General features: G+C 39.0%; 1 protein-coding gene across 1 annotated transcript in view; it reads left to right on the top strand.

Moving 5' to 3' along the window:
- The window catches only part of SLC2A13 (solute carrier family 2 member 13), a 164300-nt gene that overhangs the window by 12661 nt on the left and 133401 nt on the right, over positions 1 to 18238 (top strand). The window contains exon 2 of the mRNA XM_075081344.1: positions 17280 to 17439. Within this exon, the coding sequence (XP_074937445.1) occupies positions 17280 to 17439 (160 nt within the window). The remainder of the gene's footprint in view (positions 1 to 17279; positions 17440 to 18238) is intronic.

Genomic DNA, 18238 nt, shown 5'->3' with positions numbered 1-18238 from the left:
TCAGTAATTCACCCTGTAATGGTGAAACTTCTAAGGGACGTCTTCCTAGAGGCTCTTTCCAGGATAGGTGAAGTGACACTGTACACGCTAGGTGTGGTGGGCACTTCTTATGGACCACTTTGTTATAGTCAAGCTATTCAGTTTTTCAACTTGTCTAGCTGCAGTGGCTTCTTATCCCCAAATTTCCCCTATGAAGGAGCTTCATTTGGACTGGGATATAGGGAAACCATGCTCCTTGCACTGGTGCAAAGAAGGGGAGACTGAGGTGTGAGTGCTAAAGTAGCACTACTTGAACCTCAGTAACTCTGCTGCCATGCTTGTCTTTCCTGGCCTATGTTGGTGAAAGGAACGTCCCATCCAGGCTGCCTAGACAGGCATGTTGGGAAGTAGGAATCCAGACATCTGGAGAACTCTGTGTGCATGCACAGGAAGAATTGAGTAATGAAATAAAATGATATTAGTGGATATTTTAATTAGGAGTTGTTTGTATTTTTGTGTTGAGAAAAAAATGTGATTGAAGGTGGCTGTGCAAGAGGATACAATAAACCAATTGTGCAGATTTTCAGGAGTTGTGTGTTGGGAACAGTTTCCACAGCTGTGCTCTGGAGGACAGAACAAGGTACAAATAACTGCTTTGAGGTATGGGGCCATCCTTTCTGCTTCTTTAAAGCTTTTTGTCAAGTGGGAATATATAGTTCTTGGCTCAATTCTTTCTTCATTCAATTTTTATCAAGTAGGGATGTATGTTTCTTGGCTTAGATAATGTGGACTTGTATGGTCTAACACTTGCACAGGGTAATTAGTTTTCATCTGTGCTGTGGCAATGAGCAAGAGAGATCTTCAGGAGGCCTAACTTGGCACTCACCAGTTTTAAGCCAGGTGATTCCACTGACATTACAGCAACATCGATTTCTTTACCTCATAATCTGGTAAACTAATACAGTACTTTACAAGAGATATTAATCTGTTCACCAGGTAATTGTAGGTTCATATAAAATTAAGTCTAAGATAGACATGGATGTCATACTGAGATACAACTGAAAAATACAACTTTAGGCAGATTTGTTAGAGAAGTTCATATACTTTTAAGCTGATATTTGAAGATGATGTGAATTGGATTTCTTTATAAATGCTTATATTCATCTTCTATGGTATTTTGCTTACAGCAATGCTCTGTTTCTTGCTTAAAGCAAATGATTCAGTTAGTTGTAGTAAAACATAAAAATGCCAGTATGCGTACTTCTCAGTCTTGTACAAACGTTCCCAGTGTAGCTGAATCATCCAGAAGCAACGTATGGCTCTCTTTGTTTGGATTTCTCTTTGTCGTACATTATCAGCACTAAAATACATGTATCCCTTAAGCAATAATAGGTTGAGAAGTATTTGATGTACTCTGTCTCCTTTTCACAGTTGCTCTGTGAGTTCTTTGGTTTGGATTTCTATTTGTCATGCATTATCAGTCATTAAACTACATACTTCCCTGAAGCAATAATAGACTGGGAGGTGTCTGGTCTGCTGCATCTCACTTTCACAATTGCTCTGTGTGTTCTGTATGCGGCAAATTTGTCCTGTTACAGGATCTGCAAGCATCGGTTTCCTAAGTCACAGTGAATTTTGCCAGTGCAAATACCAGCTTGGGTTACCTGTCCTAGGAGCTGGAACCCATGCAGTTTGCTTGTGTGCTGTAGAAGCAGTAGTAGCAAGGATACTATTGCAAGGAAAAGAAGCTATTTCATGCTGATGCAAAGACCTAGAGACGCATAGCCTTGAACTAATCTTGCGATAACATGAAGTTTTTTGTGTCATACAGTTTTGTGGTCTCAAGGCTGAATGACAAGCCTTATGTTAAAATAAGTTAAATACATGCAGGTGTTTTTTTACTTTGCCACTCAGAAGGCTTTCTAACTTTAAATAGTGCAGTAAGAAAATGGCTGTTGTACTGTCAAAAGGCCTGACTTGCACATTGTGAGACCCTAAATGTCTGATGCCCTGTCTTTTGCTAAGTAAACATAAGAATATCTGTAATTCTTGAGTTTGTCACTCCTGGCCACTTGATCTTAAAGTAACTGTGGTACTTTACGTCTCCATTTTTCCTTCTGTAGAGTGGTGTTGGTGTTTGCTTGCATTTTGGAAAGGCATTCTGGGACTTACTAAAAACAAATAATCATCTTTACTTCTATCAATTATAACCTGTTCAACACTACAGTTTCTGTGAATGGATTTCATAGTCTGATATTCAGTTTCCTGGACAACTTCCTTGATAGTCAGATCTCTTCACTTTCCCTCCTTGCTGTGTGTTGGGCCTTTAGACAGGCAGTACCATTGGTGGTACTAGTCAGAGAAGCTATGCACCCAGCCTGATGTTCAAATCTTTCTGAAATGCTGGTAAATTATTTGTTATAAGTTACAATTAATGGCTGTTACATAATTCCCACTGGCTTTGTAACTGTAGGTAACTCAACAGAAGTGTAAACTGTGCATTAATAGATACAATATGCAAATTGTCATGTACTTCTCATTGCACAGAAAAATAAGATTGCCTAAAATCAACCCAACTTTATAAAGCATTCTTAAGATGTATTTCAGTGGCATAATGTAGACTTAACTTCAAGAATGTGTTCTGATGTGCAGTATCACCAACTATGCTTATTCTTGAATTACTCCCACGAGCCTTTTCTGTTCCTTACAAGCAGTTGGCACAAGAGTCGTTAAAGGACTTTGCTACTAAATACTTTTGGTAATTTATACCTAAACTTGAGTTTTCTGATATGGTATATCGAAACACTGCTCAAAGGGACTGTCTTCAAGAAGGTCTTCAAAAAGGTCTTCAAGAAAGGAAAGCTATGTCAACTCAGAGTGAGCAGATGAATGTGGATGTGAACTTGAGAGTATTTGAAAGGTGGATCATGCTTCATCTGAAGATGATGAGCAAAAGACATTTGAATTGCTGAAAGCACACTGCACTGGAAGCATGGTCCGTGGAAAGGTCTTCTACCTGTTATATTACTGCAGTAGGTCATGAGTATTAAGGAACCTTGTCCACATATAAACCTGTCATCAACGTGTGTGCTTTGCAACGGATTGTAAACTTTTATAGGGAAAATACTGTAGGTTTGTTGTTTTCTTACTGCATACAATTATAAGTCGTACTAACTGGGCAGGTAGGAGTGGGTAGTGAGTAATTCAGAGATCCAGTCACCTGTGAGCTATTTTATGCTTTGTTGCTGGTTCCTAGTGCTTTATTAGAAGCCATCACAACTGGTTTCTTTCCTACTCACAGTTACTCTATTAGCGCTCAGTTTAATAATCCTTCTCCAGAAGGTAATTAATTCTGCCTCCTGATGCTGCCCTACTGCAGTACTGTCAGCAGTCCCTGTCTTTTGTTTTGGGAAGTAAGGAAGAGGATGTAGACCAGAGACATTTTTCAAATACAAATAAAAGTAATTGTTTTACTTTTGAGTGAAAACTCAGGTTAATGTAGCTAGGTTTTACTGTAATTGATGTTTCAACTAGATCTTGCTTTATAAAAACTTAATTAAAAGATCAGGTGAAATGGGACCAGATTATAGGGACAAACAAAATAGGAGACAGTAATTACTTTGTAGGATTTCTTTGGAAAGAGTGCTGTGAGGATTCAGAGCTCCCTTCCTGCTCTGATGTTAAGATTTTCAGTTATCCTCAAATATGAAAATTTCTTTTTTAATTTTCTCTGTGAAAGTAGAGTAATGCCATAAGTGCAGAACTTGCAGTTTGTATTTCAGAGAGATCCTGGATTTAGTTGTTTTTCTTGTTTGTGGCTTGTGCATGGATTGTTTCACTTAAAACTTGAACCCGACATGAGAATGCCTTGTCACTTTGAAAGAGAACATGGCTTAATTTCTAACTGTAAACCTTCCAGTTTTAAGGATGGAATCTGCTTCTTAGTGGGAGCAGATATGAAGGAGTTCAAGTTGACAGGAGGGTCTCCATAGTACCCATGCCTCAGAGTACAAAAAAGTGGTGGCACTTAGAGGCTGGGGGACAGCAAACTGAAACAGCAAAATATTTCATTGCCCCGTTAGTCATCTTGCGACTTGCAGTGATTTATTGCAACTTGTACAGTGCAAATTGCAGGGAAAGCAGATTTTATCTTAACAAGGATATTTGCTGCATCTGTATTAATTAGAATGGGACTGTCAGATATGCCATTTTAAATGCCAACTCCTAATTCTTAAAATTTCTTGTTTTCACTATTCTCTTATTGGATAGGGACAACACAGTAGACTGCCAGGTGAGAGAATCAGTGCAGTGCTCCGAGTTACAGAAGGGCATTTTAGATACCCGTCTTTATTTCGTTTTAATTTTTAGGTTGTCTAGAGTTACCAGGGTCTTGTATCAGTTAACGAGATTTACTGAGAACATCATAATGTTTGCCTAGCTTTCACTGCAGGCTGACCTGCAGCTCTTCCTGGATCGTCCCCTACTAACATGCTTGACGAAGGAAAACAGGGCAGGAAAGAGCTGCTCTGTGGCAGGACCTTAGGAGCTGTGCTGTGATCTGCAGTTCTTGCATCTGTTTGCTCTAAGCACTATCATTAATAAGGAGGTCTGCAAAGTAGAGTTTGGAATAAAGCAACCAACCCTGTTAGCAGAATTAACATCTGTTGTTTGGAAGATGGCTGTCTATTACAATGTGTCTAGAGGACTGCAAGTTGTCAAAAGGTGAAAGCCATGAGAGTGGCATCTTGCAGGTTTTCCTGGGATTTTCTGTCCTCTACCAGTCTCTTCCCTGAGGCCTTGAGACTCGCAACCTTGTTTTTAGGAAGCTCTTTGGCAGTCAGCTTCCCTGATAAAATTTAGCAGTAGTTTCTTCCCACATACAGCATCCACCCACTCCTGGTTAGCTGAGGCTTTCCTCAGCTTTTTGTCCCCTAGATGTTGGTAATGGAGTAGTTAATCTGTAGTTAATTCCTTTTTCCCCTTCAGTGCTTGACAGCTACTGTCTTGGATTTTTTTCCACAAATGCAGCAGCCTTATTCTTCACTTAGAACATCTCCTTTTTGTCAGTATGAGCAACTGGTGGAAGTAAATACACACCAAAATAGGTTAAAGTACCCTTGTACTTTAGGTGGTCGTCCTAATAGTCAAAACTCTTTCTGAGACTTAACCACTTTACTGGAGAGATCCTTACCTGGGATTCCTCCAGAGGATGTTCTCGTATTGCAGTTGCATTTCACTGGCACCAAGCAGCTGCTACTGAAATGGTAGCCAGGAGACTCCAGACCATGGGGAGAATTTGCATGAAAGCTAGGCATTAAGCTGAGCTGCTTCTCATAAAGCAAAGAGATGGGCAGCACTTGGACTATAGACTCAAGATGTTGACTTGACCTGTGTGCACTGGGAACACCCTTACTCTTCCTAGCATGTAAAACATGCATGCCATGGAAGATATCTGGAGGAAGAAGTACTACACTGATTTCTGCTCCTTCCTCCCCCACCCCCAATACTGCAAATATAGACACCATTTACTTTCCCATTTGGTAAAAAAATTTTGTTTTATTATCTCTAAATGGATCACTTGTGTTTGTAGACACAATCTTGTTTGTGTATGAAACCTCTAGTATAGAAGGAAACTGAGCAGTCACTGTGACTAGTGGATTTTCATTATAATAATGGTTATACTTACATTACTGTCATGAGTGCTACTTGTGTTATAATGATAGAATTGAATCATTTTTTAAAAACAGGCTTTAGGCTGTAAAAGGCTTACAGGGCTTTTTTTTTGAGCAATAGTTATAAAACCATATAACTGGTACCTGTCTTCCTACAAATGATGCTGTTTCTTGCCCAAGTGGGTAACTAAATATAGTAATTCATATCAAAATATAGTTTTCTGTATTGATGGTTGCAATGTATTTACCCATTACAAGCACAAAACTATGGGGAATGTAAACTAGACAGACAGTATTTTTATCAAAGGCTTTCCAGAATACTGAATGAACACATTCAATGTTAATCCATGTTTTTTGTCTAAAATACTAAGTTTGCAATGAGATTAGTCTTTCTAGATTAGTTTTTTTGATTAAGGGCAAGTGGTAGGTAAGAAGGTGCATTCTTCTGCTCACCTTCATCTTAAGATGGGTGTTGGAGTCAAGTGCTGGACTTTTCGATAAATGATAAAACCTAAAGTAGTTTAGAGAAAGGTTAACCTGTTTATCTGTTTTAATAATTACACTTGTAGAAAGAGACACTGTTAAAACCAAGTTACTTCTTTGCTGAAGAGGGCTTTCAGGTATAAGTTGGAGGCATGCTTTTAGCTGAGCTGTAGTTCAGCTTCTAAAGCTTGTTCGTGTTTGTTTAGATATCACTCCTCTTAGGATTATTGTAAGTTGGATAAAGCATTACTGTAGTAGAACTAGGAAAGAAAAAATGGTTTATAAACAAAAGTGCAAAATTGGAAAGGAGCATTCATTTTATGTGTAGCTTTCAAATCATTACCCTTGTAATCTGAAAATAAAATTTCTCTGCACAGAAAATCTTTGCTAATCCTTGAAGTGTTCAACTGTTGTTCTGGGGTTTTTGGTGTGGCATTGTTTTTTTTCTAACCATGTAAAGACTGTACGGTGTTCATAATGCTGGCTTTCTAGTGTATATGAGTGGTTATGCAGGGGAGTCCTGCCAAATCTTTCTGGGTTGTTATAAAGCCATACTTCCCTGGAAATAGCTGTTAGCTTGGCTGAGTCAGCAGAAAGAGCTGATCGTCAGCCACTCAGTTAGCGCTTGTTGTCATCTTGTGCCTTAGCACGAGTCCGTGTCAGCCACCAGATCAAGTCTTGAATGGGAGATGGAGTAGCTGAGGTAGATACGCATCCTGATCTGCTGCCTTGCTGGAAGGGGAGGAGCCACTGGCTGGGGAAGCAACTCCTTGTCTTTGGCAGTGACTGCCTGAGGACTCCGCCAAGTTCTTCTGCCTGTTCTTCATCGGTGTAAGCAAGCGGCACGTATAGTGCATAGTCCGCATGTGCTAAAGAATGTCTACAGCAAAGCGCTGCTTATATCTATTACTATTTATTTGAACTAAAAGCTTCACTTTAAAGCAGATTAGGTAATACTTGTCTTACATGTTTGTACAAGCTGTCATAAAGAAAACTACCATGATGCATTTATAATTTTCAAGTGAAAGAAAAATAAAATGCTCTTATTTTCTGAAGTGAGAAGCTTTTGCAATATGGTAAAAATAAAGGTTGCACTGAGTAGTATAAAAATCTATGTTGCTTCATTCTTTCACAATGAAGGATCTTCCGCAGCTTGTAAGTTCCAGAATCTGTGCAAGTAGCGCTAGATCAAAATTAATTCAGAAACAAAACAAATCAGGACTTATTACTAGTTGCTTTTGGTAGCTCTTAGTCACTTTTAGGGCTGATTTTTAATATTGTATGCTGTAACGGTTCAGAAATGCATTTCACAATTCCTGGTACCTTTCAAGTAGAGGGGACCATAGCAAATTCAATATTGAAAATTAATGATACTCTTTCCCCTGCGTGCCTGTGTGCACACACACATACTTTTTGAGAAAGTTTTTCCTATGTAGGCTTTCCTAAAAATGCTGTTCCAGAAATAATTAATCTGCTCCTATCTAGATCACTTCAGAAAAAGAAGAAAATCCATTTCAATGTTGAAAGTTGCTAAATACAAGTTGATAGCTGCATAGGTGATCCAGCAAAAGACTTTTTAACTGTCTTGTTTGTTGAAACGTAGGTGTAGGGTAGCAACCAATTACTTTGCTTATGTATTTTGAAGAAACTGTTGCTGATGAGCTAGCTTGATGAATTACCTGTTCAGTTGTTACATTTTTATAATGCATGAAGTGGGTAACTGGTTTTAAACATGCCAGCTTTCTGGAACTACCCCTGTGAACTACAAGCACAGGTTCCCATTACGGCATACTGTGAGAAGGAGGTCCCTCTGTAGGATACCTTGGAACTAGGGCAGCTGAGTGGGGAGATGCTGACTGGGCATTTCACAACCTGGATTAAAAGGAATATGTGCTGGCCATAAAGAAAGACTGAATATGGGTAACTAATTCTGGGTTTCTGGGGAGCGGAAACTGTGATCTGAAATCTGTAGTGCTAGGCATGCTCTTATGCTTTGGACAGTTGCAAAGATCTCTGCTTCAAATTTTCTGGATGTTTACCTTGACTATTTTGTCTCTGGCTAATTAAATCCCACTCTCTTTCCCTCTGACTTTGCCACTTAAAATAAAGTTTCCCTTTATGTGTTTTTGGATTACTGTAACCTTGAATAATCTTAAAATAACTTTGAATAGAAAAAAATTATTTGTTTTAAAAATTCTCTCCCCAAAATGAGCTGTTCTATGTATAGTACTAACGCTGAGGCTGAGGTTGAATAGGACCCTACAGTTAAAGTGGTTCAAACACTTATAGTTACTTTCATCTGACCTTAAAAACTTTCTCAGTTCTATTTGCTTTCATGTAAAATTCTCTTTCTGTTCCTACGGTTTGACAGTTTTCCTACAGAAGAATTATTTTCTCCTCCTCTAGTTCTCCAACTTACTATTTTGGTATCCACAGATTGTGACATGATTTGTATCCCCCTCTGCATTGGGAAGTGATTTGGTAGAACAGAATGCCTGCAGTTTTCTGGCTGTGGGTAGTATTTTTTTATTTACTGCATGTGTATTATTAAAGATTCCTGCAAATTTTTTGTATATATTCAAATTTTTGCCAAACTAAGTTTTCTTTTAATAAACTGAGTAAACTTGGTTTTATTTTAATAAGCTTTCATGCTCTAGCCTGTACATGGTAGGTTGTCTGTCTTGCTTCAAGTGTCATGGCTCACTTATTTTCCCATTTCATAACGACCCAGTTTCCAGATTAAAAAGATTCCTTGACTTGCAGAATTTCAGTGTAGGAGAATAAGGACTGTGATAAATATTCCCTTCTTGATTACTCAATTCATTGAATATTCATGTGTCTCTATTATGATATGTGGTTTCCTTATGCTCTTCTTGCAAGATGCTGCCCTGAAGATGTCAGAGAAGTCTTAGCACTTTTATTATACAGGAATTGTACTCTGTGTTGGCATCTTAGTTTTTTATGATCTGGGTTTGCATCTGTATTTTTTTTTGATCAAGGGAGAGTTTGAAACTTGAAATTACTTTTGTGTGTAATGCAATTCACAAAGGCTGATGCTATCTTTTTGGGGCGTTTGCATTTACAATATGACAGTTGTGGTTGTTTCTAGTGAATACAATTTGAGTTGTTTTTTTTCTTAGGTGAAGGAGGATTTTGTACACACGACATTGAAAAATCTTCTTGTGGTCAACAGAAAGAATTATTCATCCAGGCTTATTAAGATATGTTTGTTCTGTAAATTATAAACAGTATCAACTAGTGAGGAGCTTCATTTATTTTTCTTCAGATAGTTCTGGGCCTTGGACTTCACAGTTGGATGCCACATAGTAACATACGTTTTTTTCACTAATTGTATTATTAGTTACTCTGGATTGGGCTAGTGGCTAGATAGGGACACAGAGATCTGTGATTACTTACTGTATTAGATGGTCAGCAGTATGGGTTCTTTAACTATGATGAACCAGCTCTCTCTGATTTAATAAATTAGTGTTTAAATAAAATACAAAACTTGAATGAAGTCTGCTGAGGTTGGACCCCTATTCTAGAGGAGGCACACCTAGACCTGCCCGTTACTGTGATTTATGTTCTCACTAAGCAACGTGGTTTTAGTGCTAATGGCTTGTCCCACTGCCCTTACGTATTTCAGAGCTCTGCTCATGCCGAGTACAGTTGTGCCACTGCTAAGAAATGTACTTTTTCTAATCTGATCTAGGGGAGAGATTGAAATGGGAAAGTGGGCTGCCAGTCATCCTTGAAATAACTTTCAGTAACCAGTTATAAACTGCTGATAATGCCTTTACTAGATATGTGCAGTGGGTGGAAAGGCTAGATATTAGAGGGGCCTTGAGCTTTCCTCTGATGTTCTCACTCAAATACAAGCTGTTTCAATGAAGACTTTAACTTCATCTGCTAGGGAAGTGGTTAGTGTACTAAAACAGTGTTCAAATGCATTGCTTTCTCAAGTATTTCCTATTAGCATGTTTAATGAGGCACTCTAATGTCCCCTTAGGTTGACTGTTATTACTAAAAACTGCGGTGTTAACTCTAACAACAAAAAAGGACTCTACAAGAGTATGAAAAGGCTTAATTTTTGTTTAAGTTGCGCTGTATAATTAAAATATGTTGTGGAGTTGTCTGTAGAATAGAGGTGGCTGGTTGTTGACACATGTCCTGTATGTGTGTTTGAAAGCTAATGGTCTTTTAAATATCCTTTGCAGGTAAAATGTATCCATTTTCTCAATGACAGGCATTTTTCTCTGCACAAACTAATTAAATTGATTCTTCTTAGATTGACAGTAAAGAATGTAAAATTATTGTGGAACTTGTCACTTCTTTCAAAAAGTTAACCAGCGTGTTGCCCTTGTCCTCTTGAATATTACCACTGAGATGTGAGCAGTGTTCTAAAATTGTGGGTTGGGAAGAATGCTATTCTTGTCAGAAATAAAATAAAAACCTTAGAGTATAATCTGTGGGAACACAACTGAAAGAAAATACTCAATGAAAGTCTCTTTGCCTGTATAATCTGATGTACTTCTGGGATCAATAGTGTTTCAAGGCACTAAATTTAGATTGCATGTCCAATATCCAAGATGTCAGAAGTTTATCAGATTTCCTGCAAGGTTGCTGGAAAAAGACATTAGCCTGCTGTTTAGTTATAGCTTGGCAAGTTTCCCCTGTCCACTTTAGAATTTACTATTTAATTAAAAAACAAACAAATAACAAACAAACCTTGAATTCATATTCAAACTTTCTCGTAGCATAACAACCTCTGTTAAGCTTTTTATTAATATTTAATTCCTGATTTTCTTTGCCATAAACTTGCTGCTTCATCAGGTTGCCTCCACAAATTCTCCATCTGTGGAATCCCTTGCCAAAGCTTCTCGGAATCCTTACAACTAGTACAAACCGCTATGGGCAGCTTCTTAATGAAGCGAACTTTTGAAGTTGGTGGCCTTAAATTCTAAGGTTTTAATGATAATTTGCTCTTACAAGTTCATGCTAAGATATGTGAAAAAACAAAACTACCACCTTAGTTAAGTATCTCAGGACAGCTTTCTATGTTAGTGAAGAATGCCTCATTCCCACGAGTATTCTCCTAAAAGGAGGTGTTTTAGTAACTGCTGTTTCTGCCCCTTTATTTGGAACTCCTAACAATACAAATGTCTATAATAAGCTGTGACTGTTGGCTCAGTTGCTGTACTCTGAAATAGGATCAGGGCTATCTCTGCTTTTTGTTTCTTGTGATTATTTCACATCCTGATTTTAGTTTCCAACTGGACAGTCTGGAGTCCCATGGCAGTTCAAGCCAGTCTCCATTGTTAGTCTCTCCATTTTAGACTGGATATAAGGAAAAAATTTTTTACTATGAGGGTGGTGAAACACTGGCACAGGTTGCCCAGAGAGGTGGCAGATGCTCCATCCCTGGAAACATTCAAGGTCAGGTTGGACGGGGCTCTGAGCAACCTGATCTAGTTGAAGATGTCCCTGCTCACTGCAGGGGGGTTGGACTAGCTGACCTCTAAAGGTCCCTTCCAACCCAAACCGTTTTATGATTATCATGTGTAGTCCTGTCTATGGGCCAGTACAGGCTTTTGATCTCATCATCAGCTCTATAAGGGAGCCAAGTGGTACAAACCCCTCAATGGGCAGGTGGATATCCTTTTAGCTGGTTGTATTCCCTGATTTACCTGGTGTTGACACAAAGGGTCAGCACGAGCTGGAGGGAAGAACCATGAGGCAAAGAGACACCAACTCCAGGATGTGCCTCCTTAGCACTTCTGGTTAACCATCTCTTTATTCCTAGGCATGAAAGGCCGATTGGGTTGTGTGAGCTTTTTTTAAAGTTACCCAATTCCTGTCACCTATCTCTTGTGTTTATGAACCTTTTGGGTAGCAACCTAAACAGCAACAGGAATCCTTCCCAATGTTTTTGTTGCTCCTGATGCTGATTATTGGCTGACGCCACTGAAATGACTGTCACTTACATCCCCACTACCTTGGAGCTTTTATGCAAGGAGTAAAAGTGCATCTCATTCAATATCATGTCTCCAGCTTTTGTTGCTCATCTGTTTGCGTGACACACCTTCCCTCATGTCTGCTAGACACATGATAGGAGCTGTAGTGCAAGCCCTGGTCTTTACAACATGCGTTTATATCCATCTGTTCCTGCAAAAAAGTCTTTAAAATTATTCCATCTCCCTAATATTTAGTCCCAAAAACTTTTATAAACAAGAACTTGGATTCCTTCTTTAGTCCTTTTGTTTTGCTACCTTAATTTCATTTCTTCAAATATATTTTAAATTCTCCTAATTATCATAGGAGTTATCCTTCATGACCATTTTATCCCTCCTGTCAGTAGGTTTGTTGACTTAATTCCTGAATTTCTTAATGAATTCTTTTAATGCTTACATGTTGATACTGAAAATACCTTTCTGGATGGTAATGTGATTCTAAGATGCCTTTTCACACCTTCTTTCTATTGATTGTCTTAAAATTGAGCTGTGCACTGGCTTGCCTCTGCTTTCCAATGGTAAGTCTGCAGATTATAGTAGCAGCTCCAGTAATTATTCTCTTAAGTGACCGTAGCAGTGAAAAAACGTACAATGATTTCAGTCCAATGTGCCATCTAATGCTTCCCGTATAATAATTAGATGCATCTTGTGGTCTAAATTTAAGGAACCTTTTATTATATTTTTTTCTGAACTATATTCTTTAATGAGGGCAGAAGGTTAATGCCTTGGCTACTGAAGTGGATGAAGATTGGTCTTGCCTGCTCTCTCTCCTCAGATTTCATAGCTGTGATGCACAATGTAGAGCTTAAACTTTCTCTGACAGATTTCCAGTTAATTCTTTTCATTTTCTTTTCCTCACATCTTGTCACTTATCAGCTTTATTAGTTAGGCAGTAACATAGTTGCCTGCAGCAAGAATCTTTTATTTGGTGTGAGCCGTTTAACAGGGAGGGCATATTAGAATAAGTCATCTAAGTGTAAATGAAAGCATTCTCATATGAAAGATTAAGACGATTACATTGCAGCCATGTTTATTTTGCTAGGAAAGCTGTTCTTTGTTTTCAAAAAACTTTAATACCTATCTATTAAAATAACTACATAATGAATACTGGTTATGTATCTTAGAGATTTTTATAGTTGATTAACATTTAGTGCCTTGCTTCCAACTATGCCTTTTCACAAGAACGTACCCTCCTGTGATCTAGTGTTTCTTAAATTGAAATTAGAGGAGGAAAATCTGTAGAACATTGATGCATTCTAAGGCAATTGAAAGCAAAGCTGTGATGTAAATAACATTATAGAATCTAACAGATTATTTCCTTAAAGTGGTCTGATTTTTCTTCCTTAATTTAATCTGTTTCAGAATAGCCTTTTTTACTCCAAGTGATTTTTTTAGGAAGAACTTTGGTTTTGTGTGTGAATGCTTGCTGGATGGCAGCCAGGCAAACTGGAGAGGCTTTCCTAATTGCCTCCTCCCGTTTCCTGAAACCTCCTGCCAGTCTGTTTCAAGCTCAGAGAACAAAGCATATGTTTTGATATCTACATGATAACTGGAAATACAGAACATGAATTCATCTTCTGAACTGAGGTTTTTGTTTGGATGATTTGAACTTAGAGGTTTTGGGAAACCTAGCAGAGGAAGTAAGGTCTAATCACAAAGCCAAAAAGGCTGGTTTTGACAGCAATGTTGTGAAAAGTCTCTGGGTGAGAAAGTTGACATGCAAGTCTCAGAATCACAGAATTGTTTTGGTGGGAGATCCACGTGTGGAGATGGTCAAGACCTAACTGAGCATGGTCCTGGGCAGCCTGCTTTAGCTGACCCTGCTTGAGCAGGGCTTGGACTAGATGATTTCCAAATGTCGCTGTCAATCTAAACAATTCTGTGTGATTTTGAACTAATACTGTAACTCCTTAGATTTTCCTAGGAAGTCATGTGCTGTTTGTTGCAGGTTTGATAATAAATAACTTCAACTATTGTAATAATGCTAGCTGAATAGCTAGTATCATTGGCTAGATTGTGACAGGACTGTTGAGGTGTGCAAGCTTCCTTTTCCACTGCTAATTCCTGTAGTCATTAGCTTTGTGGCAAGAATACAGCAGAAACAGTAAACCTGCTGTCATCGTGGCTCTTCTTCGAGACACTTGACGGACACGTTTTAACCTTCACACTACCGTTAGGTTACAGCAGTAGGCTTTGGTTTCACCTGGAAGTGGTAAGTGTTGCATTGGCCAGGGCTAATGGTGGTAGTAGCAGTGTCCCAGGACTGATAATGTGCGCTGAGTGTTGGCAATAGCCGTTGGTCTGGTCAATGGTGTGGCTCTGCTTTTTGGATGCATGAGAAGCAGATTTGGCTGGCATGTTTTGAACAAGATTTCTCTGCAGATACTGTGTAACAGCAGCCTTTGTTAAGAGTTGAATGGGGGAAAAAGTAACTTTTACAGAGCATATATTAGTTTTGGTTGTGAACATCTAAAAGCTTTCTAGTGAAATCCATGTAAAGGTGTGCCATCTTTATGTTTCAAATTAGCTTTGCTAGATGATTATCTATCTCAGAGATACCCTTCTTGGGTGTATATGTTATTTTTCTAAAGCTATTAATGGTATCTCTGTTTGCAGGGCATGGGGGAGGATGAAGGCAAGGGACTGACTTTCAGTAGCTGCCCTTGAAAGATGGAAACACAGCTATATTTTTCTTCTCTGTATTTATTGCAAGACCCTGTTCTGTTTCTATACCTGCCGGCTCCTTGTTGCAGGACTTGGTATCTCATTTCATTCCTGCTGCTCTGCATTCAGTATTCTCTCATTTCCATGTTACTCTCGCAAACAGCAAGGAAGGTGCTTTATGGGCCAAATCAAATGATAAAATAGCCACTGGCAACCACAGGGTTTTTTTTTCTTTTTTTTTCTTTTTCTTTCCATCTTGGAAGTACCATGGCTTGTTAGTGATGATTGGTCTTAACAGAGTAGCAGAGAGGAAAAAAACTGAAAATACCCTCAAAAAAAACCTCAAAAATGCCCTCCAGAGATACCAAGCGTCTGGTCCACCTAGTCACGAATTCCCAAACCTGGTGATTATTAGAAGCTTGTTTAGGATGTAGCAGGGGAATTACTCCATGCTTCTTTTGCTGCTGAGCCTTTCCTAGGCTTCTGCTGCCTGTTGCTGGCAGAGACCAGGACATGGGGCTTTGGCCCTGGCCCTGCAGAGCTGGACATCCCGCCGGGCTGGCCCTGACAGTGAGAAGATGGCCAGGCTGCAGTGGGGGACGGAGCATGAGCGTGTGAGGTGCCATGCCTGAGGCAGAGGGGCGGTCAGGGGAGCGGGAAGGCCTGGCCTGCCCAGACCAGGGTTGCTGCAGCGCCAGGGACCTTCCTCTCTGCTCCGGCATGAGCTGCTGCCTTGCGCGGGCCCTCGGTGGCTTTTGTTTCCAGAAAGCAGACATGCTTCTATGCTTTCCCATAAAGGCTTTTCCCTTACGTGCACACTATCTACATTGCTTTAATTGTCATTAGTTCAAACAATGATGTAAAGGTTGTGAGAGAAATACCTGTAATGGTGGACTGCATTTTGAGAATTTGCTTCTCTGTCAAACACACAAAGGGCTATTTGAATGCTCTTTTCCATGGTGCATTCTGGTTGGCTTTGAAAAATGGTTGAATAAATTTTTAATGTTTTGAGGTTTTTTTTATTCTCCTGACATTTTTATGTGTGTGTTTTTTATTCAGTGTGGGCTGCTCAGTCAATAGGAGGAGGTGGCATTGGTGCATCCTGGGATGCTCTGCCAGGAACTGGGTTGTTATGCTGAGAAGCTGCTGTGAGCGTTTACCTATTGTAACAAAAGATCTTCTGATGCCATTTTATTATTAAACAATCTATATTCCTCGCTTGAGCTTTTGGAGGCTCCCAGCAGTTCTGTCAGGCTAACTTTGTTGCTAAAGATGACTTTGTGCTCTTAGTTTGGTGAGTCAGCCAGGCAGCAGGGTGCTGGCCAAAGCCTCTGCCATTTTGTGATGAAGCCTTTCTGCTGTGCATAAGCTGGAAACCGTAGCTGTGCTTCAGGAACCTCCTGCATGCCTTTAGGTGACTCCCTTTCTTGCTGGGGGTATGGCACTAGCCCATGCTGGTGTGGGGCTGTCGGTGTGGACGTGGTGGAGCTGCCCCAGTCTGGAAGATGTGATGTCCCTGCTGCTGCTTGGTTGTGCTCACTCTGCTCAAGTTATATCTCAGCTGGCTTCAGTCAAAATGTGTTTTTGTGTGTGTGCCACCAATGTACTTTCAGTTTTAATTACAAAAAAAAATTTGCATTGGTTTTCACTGTTGGTTTGCCTAAGGGAATAGGGATACACATTTTCTTCAAATGAGAGCATGAATTTCTCAGTGGATTTAGACCACCAAAGCATGTACTGCACCCAGCTCTGCTCTTTATATGCCATTGAACTCCTGTTTTGAAGGTGTGTGTGTGTGCGTGCACGCACGGTCCTGTATGTGTTCCACTTGGCACTTCTATTTTTTGCACAAATGGCTCATTTAGAGCCATTGCATAATTTGTAGGAAATACTAGCAGTGTTAAGACAGAATAAAAGGCACCTGTACTTTAGCTTCAGTCCTTGCTTCCTTGTGGTGGTAGAGTTTTTTGCACTGTATATGGAATATTTTAAACCAAGGCAAGAATCAAGAAAGATAAGAAACAATACATTCTATATAACAATAATGAAATTATACCGTAATAATAATACTAATGCATTTTCTTGGAGGTGGATACTGTGCTAAAGTTCTCTTTAAAGTCACTTATGTTTACTTGGATTGTAGCATCTCTTTGTTTCAAAACTATTAATATATTTATGCTTTTCATTTAATCTTAGTATACATGCAACATGAATTGAAGTGAGTTATTCCTTGTATCATTACATCAATCCTTGAACTTGCAATACAGCTGTTAGCAACCAGTGTGTGTACCTGTTCGCTCTGGGTATTCTTCTAGAGTTCATTAGGTGTATTTTCTTTCATTTCATCTTTTGGAACCTGGAAAAAATTTTTTTCCAGCTTGTTCCATTTAAATGGTATAATATTTTATGATGAAAAAGGAATATGGTATCTCTTTCAATTCTATAACTGTAATTTAATTTATTCTTGTAGGTGTAGCATCTATGACTGTGCCAGTGTACATCGCAGAGGTTGCTCCACCACACCTAAGAGGCAGATTAGTCACCATTAACACTCTGTTCATCACTGGAGGGCAGTTTTTTGCAAGCATCGTCGATGGAATCTTCAGCTACCTCGCAAAGGATGGATGGAGGTTTGCGAGTCTTCCTTGCTAAAAGCAAAACTGGCGTCGTTGTGATTTGGTTGACAGCTATTATAATTCTTGTTGGTAAAATAGAGTTTATGTATAGAGTGATAAAACCGTATACTGAAATGGAATTTTAATTATTAAACTCTTGCTAAATAAGATCCATACGGCTTTCACTTAGGCTTAATATTCACAGTATACTTAGTTTTTCTGACTTTACTAAACTTGAAAATGGATGAGCAATAAATATGCGTCAACAGGCTTGAATGATTTGTCATGATGTTTATGAAAGGAGCTTGCCTTTTGCATTTAGAATAATACATGCTGATTTTTCAAAAGGCAAATTTCCAGCAAGTATGATGCTGTATGCGCACAATAGATATGTATTTTGAATATTCTTAATCTAAGCAGTAATAATCCAATTGAAATTGAAGTGAAGGATATTGTAGCATAACTTTATAGTTAAAAGTTTAGTCTTTAGAATAATACAAATGTCTTTTACTCTACTTTCTGGATATTATTTTCTTCCTGTAGGCATCATTAGATGTTTCTGGACTGCAGCCTTATACCTACCTTCTTTATGGCGGTCTGTCATTTGAGAGAGATGAGAAATTTCAGTGGCTCAGTGTTTTACTTGCAGTGCTACTTGAAAAAAATAATTAACAGAAATGTGTAGGAGGAATAACTTACGCGTTCCAGCTTCTGGAAACTTGTGCTTCATTAGGTGTGTTTTTCTCTTGAAACAGTTTGGGAAAGGGGAGCATGTTGTAGGGCCTTTGATTTCTGTTGCTGCAGCCTGGAATAA

Source organism: Phalacrocorax aristotelis, chromosome 1 (assembly GCF_949628215.1).
Source record: "Phalacrocorax aristotelis chromosome 1, bGulAri2.1, whole genome shotgun sequence".
In the NCBI taxonomy this organism is placed as follows: domain Eukaryota; kingdom Metazoa; phylum Chordata; class Aves; order Suliformes; family Phalacrocoracidae; genus Phalacrocorax; species Phalacrocorax aristotelis.
Note: the sequence above shows the minus strand (reverse complement) of the source record. Positions and strands in the feature narration are given on the sequence as shown.